This window comes from Loxodonta africana, chromosome 15 (genome assembly GCF_030014295.1).
Source record: "Loxodonta africana isolate mLoxAfr1 chromosome 15, mLoxAfr1.hap2, whole genome shotgun sequence".
Taxonomy (NCBI): domain Eukaryota; kingdom Metazoa; phylum Chordata; class Mammalia; order Proboscidea; family Elephantidae; genus Loxodonta; species Loxodonta africana.
Genome location: NC_087356.1, coordinates 11,521,009 through 11,535,197, shown reverse-complemented (window position 1 = coordinate 11,535,197; position 14,189 = coordinate 11,521,009). Strand labels below are relative to the sequence as shown.

At 39.7% G+C, this 14,189-nt stretch overlaps 1 protein-coding gene across 14 annotated transcripts in view; it reads left to right on the top strand.

Moving 5' to 3' along the window:
• UXS1 (UDP-glucuronate decarboxylase 1) overlaps positions 1-14,189 on the top strand; it is a 110,555-nt gene that overhangs the window by 44,250 nt on the left and 52,116 nt on the right. For all 14 annotated transcript variants that reach the window (XM_003413615.3, XM_010593578.2, XM_023552630.2 and 11 more), the window contains 2 exons: positions 151-211; positions 6,711-6,891. In XM_003413615.3, coding sequence (XP_003413663.1) covers positions 151-211; positions 6,711-6,891 — 242 coding nt within the window. The remainder of the gene's footprint in view (positions 1-150; positions 212-6,710; positions 6,892-14,189) is intronic.

The window sequence follows — 14,189 nt, the reverse complement described above, 5'->3', positions numbered from 1 at the left end:
TTGGCTCCTACGGCACTGGTTTTGTAGTAGAGAGGACGAGTGAGAAGTAGCATTTTCAAAATCTGGCGTTTGTTTTGGTGGTCAGTGGTGGATATATTCACATGAGAGATCTGACTTTTTTTTTTTTTTTTTTTTAATCATGTTATACAGCTTCACCCAGAAATACCCGCCAGTCAAATTTTTATCAGAAAAGGACCGTAAGCGAATTTTGGTAAGTTTGTACGTCTGATTAGTAGTTGTAATGTTAAGAAACGTTCTTTTGTTGTTGCTGAATGTAGCTCACATACCATAAAATTCACCCCTCTAAATAAAATGGTTAGTATAGTCACAGAATTGTACGACACCACGATCTAATACCAGAACGTTTTCATCACCCCAGAAAGAAACCCCTTACCCATTCATGGTCACTTCTCATTGCCTGCTCCCCAGCACCTAGAAACCACTCATCTCCTTTCTGTCTCTGGATTTCCCTAGACATCCCATATAAATAAAATCATATAACGTGTAGTCTTTTATGTCTGGCTTCTTTCGCTTAGTATGATGTTTTCAAGGCTCATCCATGTCGTAGCATCTATCAGTACTTCATTCCTTTCTCTGGCTGAGTAGTAGTTCATTGCATGGATGTGTACCACATTTTGTTTATTTTTGAATTGGAGATCTGGGGTTGTTTCTATGTTTTAACTTATGGATAGTGCTGCCGTGAACGTATGTGTACCCAAGTTTTTGTGTGGATGTACGTTTTCAATTTTGGGGAGCATGTACCTGAGAGTGGAAATACTGGATCATATGGTAACCCTATATTTAACTTCCTGAGAAAATGTGAAGCTGTTTTCTGGAGCAGTGGTATTTAAACTTTTCTGGCTCACAGAAAATTTTGATAAACATTCGGGTTAATAAACTTCTTGTTAAACATCAATATAAATTCACCAGTAAAAGAAGCCTGTTTAACTATTATGTAGCATAGTGTGTACAAAGAGATTGACACCTTTTGTGGTCTTTTCTTTTCAATAGCTGCTTTATTGAGATATAATTCACAATCCATATGATTCACCCGTTTAAAGTGTACAATTCAACGTTTTTTGTATAGTCACAGAGTTGTGCAATCATCGTTACAGCCAATTTTGGAATATTTTCATCACCCTATAAAGAAACCCCATATGCATAAGCAGTCAATCATCATTTTCCCCCAAATTCTTCTACACCCCAAGTACTAGGCAACCACTGATCTGCTTTTTGTCTGTATAGATTTGCTATTCTGGATATTTCGTATAGCTGGAATCATAGAATATATGGTGGTTGGTTATTGGCTTCCTTCACTTAGCGTAATGTTTTCAAGGTTTATCCATGTCGTAACATATGTTAGTACTTCATTTCTTGTTATTGCAAAATTATATTCCATTGTATGTATGTACCACATTTTATTTATCCATTCATTGTATGGGTCATCTGGCAACTGTAGGTTTTACCTTTTTGGGAACTGCCAGACTGGTTTCCAAAGCAGCTGTCCCGTTTCTCATTGTCACCAGCACTGTCTGAAGGTCCCAGTTTCTCCACATCGTCATCGACCTGCTCTTGCCTTAGCAGGTGTGAAGTGGGATCTCACTGTGGCTTTGATTGCCATTACCCTGGCAGCTTAATGTTGTCAACCTTGTGCTTCTTGGCCATTTGTGTATCTTCTTTGGGGAAATGTTTATTCAGATTCTTAATCCACTTTTTAGTTGTGTTGTTTTTCTTTTTTATATTGATTTGTAAGTGTTCTTTATACGGTCTAGATATCAGATGTATTCTTTGTAAATATTTCTGCCCGTTCTCGATGTTGTCTTTTCACTTCCTTGATTGCATCGCTTGAAACACAAGAGTTTTTAATGTTACTGAAGTCTACTCTATTTTTTCCTTTGTTGCTTATACTTGCTATCCTATTCAAGAAATCATTGTCTAATCCAGGGTCACAGAGATGTATGTCTGTGTTCTCTTCTAAGAATTTTTAGAGTTTTATTCTTATATTTACATCTATGATCCATTTTTTGTTAATTTTTTTTTAACATGGTGTGAGGTAGAATTCCAACTTCATTGCTTTTGCATTTGGATATCCAGTTGTCCGAGACTCCTTTGCTGAAAAGACGAATCATTCTCCATTGAATTGTCTTGACAGTGTTGTCAAGAATCAGTGGCTTATAAAGATAAGTCTTTTCTGGGCTCTCTATTCTATCAGCCTATGTGTCTGTCTTTATGCCAGTCCCACATAGCCTTGATAACTGTGACTTCACAGTAAGTTTTGAAATTGGACAGTGTAGTTTCCAAGTTTGGTCTTCTTTTTCAAAATTATTCTGGCTATTCTGTGCCCCTTGTATTTGCGTATGAATGTTAGGATCAGCTTGTCAATTTCTGCAAGAAAAATCAGCTGGGTGTTTGATAGGAACTGTGTGCAGTGAATCTATTTGTAGGTTGATCTAGGAAGTATCGCCATTTTAACATTAAGTTTTCCAGTCCATAAACACGAGATGTCTCTCCATTTATTCAGATCTTCTTTAGTATCTTTCAACAATTTTTTTGTAATTTCCAGAGTAAAGTTTTGAACTCCTTTTGTTAAATTTATTCCCAAGTATTTTATTCTTTTTAATGCTATTGTAACTGGAGTTGTTTACTTAATTTCATTTTTGGATTGCTTATTGCAGGTGTATAGAAATAGTTGATTTTTGTATATTAATCTTGTATTCTCCAGCCTTGCTGAACACATTGGTTAATTCTAATAGTTTTAATGGATTCCTTAGCATTTTTTATATATGAGATCATGTCATCTGCAAATAGAGGTATTTTGACTTCTTCCTTTCCAATATGAATACCTTTTCTTTCATTTTCTTGCCTCATTGTCCTGACTAGAACCTTTAGTGCAATGTTGAGTAGAAATGGCAAGAGCAGACATCCTTGTCTTGCTCCTGATCTTAGGGGGAAAGCACCGTCTTTCGACATTAAGTATGATGTTAGCTGTGGATTTTGCGTAGTTGCTCTTTACCAGGCTAGGGAAGCTCCCTTCTAGTCCTACTTTGTTGAGTGTTTTTATCATGAAGGGGTATTCCCTTTTGTTAAAAGCTTTTTCTGTGTTTATTGAGCTGTTACTGGTGGGGGAGTAGAAGTGGGACATGGCTCAAGGGTCACAGACTCTTGTGTTCTTACCAAGACTTAGCAGGTCTTAAATGTTTCTTCTTTCGCGGTATTCAGAGACTTTAAATGATCGGTTTTTGTTTTGTTTTTCAATAATTTTCACCAGTCCTGGTGGTTTCGCTGGGGGATAGGTTTGTGGCATTCCTCACGTTGCTGTTCCAGAAGAACATTTTTTAGCTGTATCCTTGATAGATAAATGGTTAATATACAAGGCTGATTTTGGCTATTGTTCTTTTCACCATCATCTAGGTTTTAAAACCACTTAAACAATACTTTTACTCCTGGGGAATGTCTGTTTGAGTCCCGCATAACCTCCCTTTTCTTCTGGAAGGTATACAAATTCGCTTGCAGTTTTGAGATGGCTTACGTAGATCTCACCCTGAGCAGACTCTAGCAGTCTGTTCTGCTCATATACCCACATTTTTGGGTTATTTCTGTCTCATCAAAATTGTGTATGCACTTGAACAGCAATTGAGAAATACATCAGTGTCTCTGGTAGCAGAGAAAATTAATTCTTCTAATCTTTTTGCGGCCATGTGTCAGTTTGGTTAGAAGATCTGATGACCTCCGCTGATGGACAAACCTTGTTCAGTCTTGCAAGGGTTATTATTATTCCTAGCAATAAAGTACTTCCATGTAAGAGGATCATCCTGTCGATGCCGAGTGCTATGGAATTTACTTCACTTTTCAAATAACCACAACAAACGGACTTGGTGTTTTCTAGTCATCTGACATCTCATAGGTTAAACCACGTTGTAGAGTCATTTGTTGCCTGTCTCTGGCATATGAGTATATTGTTGCTGAAACTTAAAGCTTTGTCAGTAATTGTCGAAGCCTTAGCACAAAGAAGAGATTTATTTGGAAACACATTCTTTTTGCTAATTTGCCGAGCAGCCGTGAGTGTGAATGCTGAGTTGACTAGACCACTCTAGGTGCCTGTTAGTACCCTCAGGAGCAAGAAGTAAAAATACATTGAAATGAGCTCATCCAAGCCTGTGTAAATTCTTCTCATCCATTTTGTTGTAAAAGGTGTTATGTTATATCTTTTCTTCTACTATATTTGAATTATTAGCTCCTTGTTATTCAAAGGGTCTGCTTATGTTTGGTGATTATTTTTCTGAGGATCCTTTCTAAGTGCTAAGCTTCCTTCAGTTTTGTTTCCATTTTAAATGCTTGCCTAATGGCCTGAAATTGATTAGAAGAAAAATTTTATAAACATCCAGCTATGTTATATAAATCTCCAAGTGTTTCAGATAGAAGGGAATTACTTGTAAAAAACATCTCAAATGCATTTTAATCAAGACCGAGGTGCTTTAGATACTTTTATGGCACTACTAAGACAGTGAAACGTTGGAGGCAGGCATGTATAATTCCGTGCAGCGCATCTCTGCTGGCTCGGAGCTGTCAGCTAGGTATTTTGGGCATAGTGATAAAGTTAGAGTGCCACAGAACATCTTATTTTAATAAACATTTGTATATAGATAGAGAGTTACATTAAAAGTGGTTAAATTTCTATTTAAGAAGATATGTTTTCTGATTAAAAAAACTGGAATGGTTAGAAAAATGAAGATAAAATAAAATGACATTCCTCCCTGAGTTAAGATCTAGTAATGAGGTAAATTTGAAATCAGTTATTTTTCTGGAAAACCTTTTTTCGTAGTCATTGTTCAGGCATATAGATAAAATGTAGGAGTCTAAAGATAAAACACGAACTAGCAAATTGACAGGTAGTGGAGAGAATATGTAATTAGGAAAACTGTAGGTTTATTCTACCTTTACTAGTGATCTTGGGATCTTGAGCAAAAGCTCACCTTCCATGGGTGTCAATTCTCATCTCTAAAGCAAAGGGGATTTGGAAAAATTTACGGTGCTCTCAGTAAAGAATAAATTGAGTGCAGTGGAAGTTGGTGATCAGTAGGACTTCTTTTCTCAGCCATTCATGTTCTAAACCAAATGTTAATATTTTTATCAAAGTGTATGCGAATATCTAGTTGGTGGCTGAGGAATAGTTCTTCTGGAGGCAGGCCTGATATTGTCAGTCTTCTTTATCCAGGACATCTTTGCTTTTGCATATTATAAACATTGCAATGATTTCTGAGGTTTGTTTGAACAGAGGATGAATTAAATGTTTTAAAACCATAGACCTATAAGGTTTTGGGTGTTTTTATTTTAGGTTAAAAGCATTGGTATTTTTCCCACTAGTAAACCTTCTCGTTTGAAACATGGAGTGAACTAGAGTTTTGCTCATGCAGAGAAGGCATAGTGGTGAGTAGAGGAGGCTGGAGGATATAGTTTCAGACTGCAAAATTGTGTTTCCTGTGACTGTTCTTTCTCTCCTACTCCCAGTGCCCTTTTCCAGAATGAGGTACTTCTTATTTGTAGAGCCCTTCCAGTTATGCCATATAATTTGAATAAAACCTTTTTATTTTTAAAGACATAATTGGCTTCTTACATTTGTTGTAGTTGAAGGTTTAGAAAACACGTTGTGGCTGAACTCCTGTTGTGACCCTGCTTAGCTGGGTCATTTGGGTGGAGAGTCATCACCACACAGTGTTTGTGTTCCTGTTCAGACATTAACCAAACCCAGGAACTTAATCATTTGGGACTTTAGTCCACAAAGAACACCTATTCTTTATTAATTTGTTCGTATAAACAATTTGAAAAATACTAGCTTTTTGTGACATTTTTGAGCCCAGTTTAAATATCAACATACTTTTTGGTAGTTCACCAAGTCTCTGCATTTTACTGATCTTTTTTTTTTAAAGTAATTCTTAACTGCAGAGTAGTAATATTAGAACTATATAAGTAATGCTCAACATATCATATCCATCATAAAACAAGAACCTTTTAATACTGTAAAATGCTGGGTCAAAGAAAATGTCCTGAAAATTGTAAGTACTATGTTTTCTGTATTATTTACTGAGTGATAGTTTTGAGTTTTAGTCTGCTTAGAAGTTTGGAAGGAAACCTGGTGGTGCAGTGATTAAGCCCTTGGCTGCTAACTGAAAGGTTGGCAGTTCTAATCCACCAGCCGCTCCACAGGAGAAAGATGTGGCAGTCTGCTTCGGTGAAGATTATAGCCTTGGAAGCCCTATGGGGCCCTTCTGCTCTGTCCTGTAGGGTTACTGTGAATTGGAATTGACTCCACGGCAACAGGCTTTTTTTAGAAGCTGGGAGATAGTGTGACTTATTGTTCTGGAGTAAGAATAAAGATGCTGCTTTTAAAACCTTCGCTGGCTTTCTTCCTTTCCCTGCTTCCAAGTTTTAAGTGTGGCTGCACCCAAGATGAAACCCTATTGGTGCAGTGGTTAAGAGCTTAACCTGCTAACCAAAAGGTCGGCAGTTCAAATCCACTAGCTGCTCCTTGGAAACCTTGTGGGGCAGTTCTGCGTTGTCCTAGGGGATCGCTATGAGTCGGTACCAACTTGACGGTAATGGGTTTGGTTTGGTTTTTTGGGCACCCACGATGTAACTCTGTGACGTCTGCCTTCATTGTGGCTTCTTGTATTTTTTTCTGGGAATGTTTTCCACACACTGACCTGCTGCAGATAACCGGAGGTGCAGGGTTTGTGGGTTCCCACCTAACTGACAAGCTAATGATGGATGGCCATGAGGTGACAGTGGTGGACAACTTCTTCACGGGCAGGAAGAGAAACGTGGAACACTGGATTGGCCACGAGAACTTTGAGCTCATTAACCACGACGTTGTAGAACCACTCTACATTGAAGGTGAGTGAAAATGCCTATGGTTTTTCTGAAAATAGTACACTATGATTATTTTGAACTCTGACAGGTGACCCACCAGAGCAGCCAGATCCTTGAAGGTAAGCTGTTCGAATCAGCCACATAAAATGTCGTGTCGTCTGTTATTTTTGAAACGGTCTTACTGTATTCAAGGCACTCTCCTAGTTTCTGTACTAAAGAATGACTATAAAGTGCAAATGTCTTATCGTCACTATTACATGGCACCTCTGGTTTTGAAATCCATGGGTCTGTTAAGGCAGGACTTGGGTGGTACGCATCCCTGTCGGTCTGCAAGTCTGACGCCGGCCCCACTTGCCCAGAGTTACTTTTTTAGCTTCTTATAGGTCATCAGCTAATTGAAAAGGCTGAATTAATAATGAAATCCCACATTTAACTACGTAAAGCCTGGCGATAATGTTGCCACTTGAAAGGACTTGCAGTTTGGGGATCTTAGCCGTTAAAGGTCTCCGTTCTCTGCGATTGTCTAGGTTGTACCGGTGAGAACTGCCACGAGTTGCTTTAGTGGGTTGCCGAGGCTCATACAAGGCGTTTTGGTGGTGCAGAGGTTAAGCACTCGGCTGCCAACTGAAGGGTCTGCTGTTGGAACCCCCCAGCCCCTCTGCGGAGTAAAGACGTGGCAGTCTGCTTCCATCAGTAAATGTTACAGCCTTGGAAACCCTGCGGGGTAGTTCTCCTCTGTCCGAGAGGGTCGCCATGAGGCAGAATTGGCTCAGTAGCAATGGGTTAGGCTCACACAGACTTTGCATTTATTTTTGCTTAAATCTGAGCATAGCCCTGAGAGGTGTAAGTGGTATCATCCACATTTATATATACGAAGAACTAGAATTGGGTCTTACCCTGTCAGAGTTACTGGGCTATAACGTGGCAGAGCCAGAATTCAGCCTCGGGTTGTCTGACTCCAAAGCATTCTACTGCTCCCTCCTCCTGCATTCTCCTTTTTCCCACTATTAACAAATTGTGAATATTTTCCTATGTCATTAAAAAGTATCTGAAAGAGCCAATTTAATGGCTGAGTAATACTGGTATTTTGTTGTATGAGGATATAATCTTATCCTTATTTTAAATTCTCTAGTGTTTTGTTATAAATATCTATGTCTGAATTTTATTTTCTTAGTAAAAGAAGTCTAAATATGAACCAAATACTAATATGTCTACTTCATTGTTTGGTGATTCCTATTTCACTTCCACATCAGTAGCAAATGACCAGTATCTTAAAAAACTAATAAAAATACTTTGCTAATTTGATAGAAAACCAATGGTTTGGTATACTTTCTTTGGTTACTAAAAAGAAATTTCCTACCTGTTAAGTGACAAAAGAAATCCAAATCGTTTATTTTCTTTTACCCATTTTTTAATTTGCTTTCAGAATGAGTTCTTTATAATAACATGTTAACAATTTGACATATATTTAGCATCTCCCCCCCAGCCTAGTGTTAGCCTTTTAATTTCATTGAAATTTTGTATCTGTTCATTTCCCCATTGCTATTTCTTCTTCTTCTTTTAGGCTATAACCATCCCAAGATTAGATGAATATTCAGCCATGGTGTTTTTTGTTCTTTTTGTTTCATTTTTTAACATTTAATCTGTCTGAGATATATTTTGGGGTTAGGTGTAATTTTTGTAAAGCAGTCTTGTAAAGTGAAATGAATTATTTAGATAATAGACAAATTGGCTCACTGGCCACTAGACTTCCTTGGGGCTGCTGTGAGGGTTAATTGAGGTAATGCATGTGACCAGCTGGGGTAGGGGGTAGGCAGCATTGTAAAAGTGTGTCCCCAAGACTTCCTTCCCCCAGTTATTTAGTCAAAGACCGATCTAGGTACTGCTGTGAAGGGATTGATTGATGGAATTAAGGTTATGAGTCAGCTGAATTTAAGATACAGAGACTGTCTCCTGTATTATCTGAGAGGGCTGAATATAATGACCAAAACCAGAAAACCAAACTGTTGCCATCGAGTTGATTCAGTGACCCTATAGGACATAGTAGAACTGCACCATAAGGTTTCCAAGGAGCAGCTTGTGGATTTGAACTGCTGACCTTTTAGTTAGCAACTGAGCTCTTAATCACTGCACCGCCAGGGTTCCAGTGTAATCACATGAGCCCTTAACACCAGAAGAAGAAGGAGAAGAGTTAGCGATTCCGCAGAAGAGACACATTGGAGAGATGAGGCAGGAGGGGAGATCACAGAGGTTCAAAGTGGAGAGGAACTTGACCTGTTGTGGCTTTAAAGGTGGCTGTGAGAGAGGAGCTGTGGTGGCGCAGCGATTAAAGCAGTTGGCTGCTAACCAAAAGGTTGGTGGTCTGAACCTGCCAGTGGCCCTGTGGGGAAAAACGTGGCAGTCGGCTTCCGTAGTAATTTACAGCTTCAGAAACCCTGCCAGTGGCCCTGTGGGGAAAAACGTGGCAGTCGGCTTCCATAGTAATTTACAGCTTCAGAAACCCCGTGGGGTCACTGGGAGTCGGAATTGACTCAACAGCAGTGGGTTTGGTTTTTATCTTATTCAAGAGCATAATGAAAAATTTAACCTTCTTCATTTCCTCGACTGCTTTATCTGTGTGCTCCTGGGCTTGTTTTGCATTTTGCCTGATCAACTTCCTGATCTCTTGAAGAGTTCTGTATATTAATCTTTTGTATTCTACCTCTGGTAATTCTAGGAAGATTTCTTCATCCAGGAGATTCCTTGTTTCTTTGTTTTGGGAGCTTATTGAAGCAATCATGGTCTGCTTCTTTATGTGATTTGATATTGACTGTTGTCTCTGAGCCATCTATGAGTTATTGTATTAATTTATGTTTACTTACTGTGTTCTAGCTTCTTGCTTTGTTTTGTTTTGATATGCCCAAAGAGGCTGCTCGAGTGAGCTAGCTTGATTATTGGCACCTTTGAAGCCCTAACGTCCTGTTGCCAGATGGCTAGGGATGTTAGCAGTGGGTTTGGTTTTTGGTTTGGTGAGCTAGAGTGTGGAGACAGCCTCTACAATCTCAGAGTGACCCCTAGCTGATAGCTAGCAGGGAAACGGGGACCTCAGTCGTACAGCTTCACGGAACTGAATTTTGCCAACAACCTAAATGAGTTTGGGCCATCCTACATGAAAGGAGTGCAGCCTTGCTGCGAATTTGATTTCAGTCTTGTGCAACTCGGAGCAGAAAACCGGTGAAGCACACTAACCCTGAACTTCTGATCTACTGAGCTGTGAGCTGATAAATGAATGCCATTTAAATCTCAGTGTTGATGGTAATTTGTTAGGGCAGCAGTAGGAGACTAATATAAGGGCTTAGCACAGTGCCTGGCCAATTCAGGGAATAAGTGCACCCCAAATGATAGCCGTTGTTGTTGTTGTTGTTTTTTGTGCATGGCAATAAATGTTTGTTGAATGAAACTGTTTATTATATAATTTAAGTATCACAGAAAAACCAAAATTTAGTAAGATTGGAATATTGCTAAGAAAATTACTGCTTTGACACTAATAGCTTCTCTAGACCATTTCCATTGCTTCTGGCTGTAGACTCTGTGTAGGGGTCACGCACACACACTGAACAGAGTCATACAACATATGATCAACACTTTTGTCCTTGGCTTGGAGTGGTAAATTCTCACAAGTAGCGTTCATGTTGGGGAGTATAAGGCATTCCTCCACCTGTGTAGTTTCAGGTTTATCTGTTACTGGGTTTCTCCTTCACTGTTGTTCTCCACCTTAGCATTGAGTTCTTCCATGTCCTTGATAATCTCCCCTTCTCCCACACCCAGTCCTCCCATCCTTTCACTCTTTCTGCCCCCACAGTGTGACTTGACTCTGAACTTCTTCAGTGAAGAAGTGTTTCATTTGATTTGCTGTGGTGATACCATTGTGCTTTTTAAGGTAACACTCCCTATTTTTCCCTCTGAAATCAGACAAAATTGTGCATTTGATGAGATGAGCTTAGTTTGGTATGCTCCCTTCCTTTCCTCCATTTTGCATTGTCTCACCAAGGATGATAACATTTACTGTCCACTCTGCTCTGTGCTGCTGCTTCGAACTTGGCAGTGCAATGGTAGTAACAATGCACTTGACCTGTACTTTTTTCCCTTAACTGAATTTTACAGCCTGTGCTTATCTGAAATGGAATCGCCATATGTTATAGTATGTAGTCCAGTCTTGTAGTAGCCATGGGCAAGTTGATGTGTCCTATTTATGTGATAATTTTTTTTTTCTTCTTTGCCTGAAACCCCCAAAACCAAACCCATTGCCATTGAGTCAATTCCAACTCATAGTTGCCCTATAGGACAGAGTAGAACTGCCCCATAGGGTTTCCAGGGAGTGGCTCGTGGATTTGAAATACTGACCTTGTGGTTAGCAGCCCAGCTTTTAACCACTGTGCCACCAGGCCTCCTTTTTGCCTGGTTTAAGAGTGAAAATTATCTCCCTCAAAGTATATAACAAAGCACATACACCCACCTGTTTTATACATAGCTCTATTTCTATTTCTTAACATCTTTTTTCCTAATAAAAGAAACCAGTTGATTTCATATTCACACGGTAGCAGGGATGTCCTTAAGCTTTGAGAAGTATTTTGTGGGATTTATTTCTATCTATTTGTTTTTCTGTGGCTCGCGAGTTATTTGGATTAATGAGGTAACAATGGTGCCACTTAATTTGGCAGCTTCATTAATTTTCCTTCATCACAAATTTTCTACTGTTGTTTACGGAGTACAGCCTTTATGTTTTAGAAGCGAAGGTATCAGCCACATTATTCTAACTTTCCCTTTCTAACGGGCAGCTTGTATCGCCTGGACACAGAATGTGTGTAGAATTGCCAAAGAAGAGTGGAATAGCAGTGTATCGAGGATCCAGACTGAGAATAGGGTGTTGCAGAATTCAGGGACTGCCAGGTAGTAAGGAATTACAAAACCATTTAAGACAAGAGGTGCTGTGATTACAGAAAATCACAGGGGTTACGATGGGAGTTCTGTATTGTCTGTTGAAGTATACAGAAGGAATAGCATTGCATTGGGAGGAACTATAAGCACTCATTAAAATAACGTAACCTGAGTGTTATATTGCTGTTAAAAGAAATCTGGATTGGAATTTAACCACCAGGGGCATTTCAGTTTGAGATGTTCAGTCCACCCTGCATAATATTTAGTTCTGAAAGGAGTAAAGTTAATTATCTTTCCCACCCATCTGCTAAGGACGTGGTAAGGTTTCTGAGAAGCCAGGTTCAGGAGTAGCAGGTGTGTGGATTCTCTGAGTGGGACAACAGAACCATCAAGGAAGCTAAAGTGGAGCTGCAGCGTTGCGGATGGCTCCTTGCTGCAGCGTTGCGGATGGCTCCTTGCTGCAGCGTTGCGGATGGCTCCTTGCTGCAGCGTTGCGGATGGCTCCTTGCTGCAGCGTTGCGGATGGCTCCTTGCTGCAGCGTTGCGGATGGCTCCTTGCTGCAGCGTTGCGGATGGCTCCTTGCTGCAGCGTTGCGGATGGCTCCTTGCTGCAGCACAGAGGTTGGAGGACGAACGCTTGGCTATTATGAGGGCTCTGCGGAGGAGCCAGGATATGTGAAGGAAGAGCCCATGTGGTCTTGTAGGCAAGGATTGGTAAAGTACGGAACACCAAGCAGTGATTCTTGAAAGGGCCTTCAGAACTGAAGCTGAGTAAAGGACTCATTCAATAGGAAGCTCACTTAATAAAGTGTAATAGGAAGGAGATACTTAGAACTGGAGGCAGGTTCTTCTTGGAAGTCCCTGGGTGGTGAAATGATGAACACACGTGGCTGCTTACTGAAAGGTTGGAGGTTGAAGTCCACCCGGATGTGCCTTGGCAGAAAGGCCCGGGGATCTACTTCGGAAAACTCTATGGAGCGTAGTTCTACCCTGACACACAGGGGGTCGCCATGAGTCAGGACTGACTCGACAGCAACTGCTTATGTCCATTTGGTTAAGAGAAAGAAAACGTTAGATTCTTAGTTTGGTAAAGAATGAGGTGGAAAGGAACCTTAAATTCTTCTCTCTTTTCAAGAAATTAGTAACAACAGTAATGCATACCTGTTGAAGAAAATTTGGGAAAGTGTTTTTACTAAAAAATAGAATTTTTTCTTAATCCTCTTATCTATATATAACCCATTATTAACATCCAGTTATTTCTCTAAATGGAATTCTTTTTTTAAACACTAAAAACATGCTTTATGGAAAATATAATTACATTGTCAGATTTTTTAGAGAAATTAAAAAAAGATGGTATATGAAAAGTCTTCCTCCTGCCTCTGTTTTCTGTATTCCCTTTTCATAATGTCCCCACCCTCCCCTGGAGGAAACTGCTATTAATAATTTCTTTGTATTCTTCTGGAGTTTTGATACGTGTACCAGCTAATATAAATAGGTATTCACAATTCTCTCTTTACAGAGAAAGCAGCTCATTATGTATTGTTCTGCATCTTATTTTTTTCCATTTGTTGTATCCTGGTGATCTTTCTATATCATGCACAGAGAGCTACTCCTTTTTTTTTTTTTTTAATGGCTGCTTAGTATTCTATTGTATGGCTGTATTAGATCTCTACACAGAGACATTTTTTTCCCCTCAATATTATTTTATTAGGAATTCCCCAGTATACTTCAGTTTATCTCATTATTCCTATATTATTGGATATTTACTTTGTTTGCAGCTTGGGGCCATCATAAACCTTGCTTCAGAAAGCAGCCCAGTATCCAGTCTGTATCTCTGTCATCATTATCTTAGGGTTCATGGTTAGGCTCCTGATACATAGAACCCATGCCTCCCTGGGAGCCCTCCTGATTTTCTTCCCACCATCTGTATAAACAGGCACCTTGAGACCAGCATTTCTGTAGGGAGCAGAGATTGCTCTCATAAACTCGTGGCCGTCGAGTTGATTCCAACTCATAGCGACCCTATAGGACACAGTAGGACTACCCTATAGGGTTTTCAAGGAGTGGCTGGTGAATTTGAACTGCCGACCTTTTGGTTAGCAGCCAAGCTCTTAACCACTGCGCTACCAGGGCTCCACTATGCTCTCACAGAGAGTCAGATACCTGGAACTTGTAGTAATTGTGGAGAAGCTATTCAGGAAAATATAAGCAAAAAATGACAATCGCCAACCCTCGGTGAACATTTACTGTATTCCAGACACTATGCTTATTACTTTATACGATTAACAAAATTCACTTCTCACAATCGAGTGAGGTAGGCAGTTATTATCCTCATTTTGTAGGTGAGGACACCAAGACATGGTGCCCTTTCTGTTGCCCACTTTAAACCCAGGTACTTAAATCCT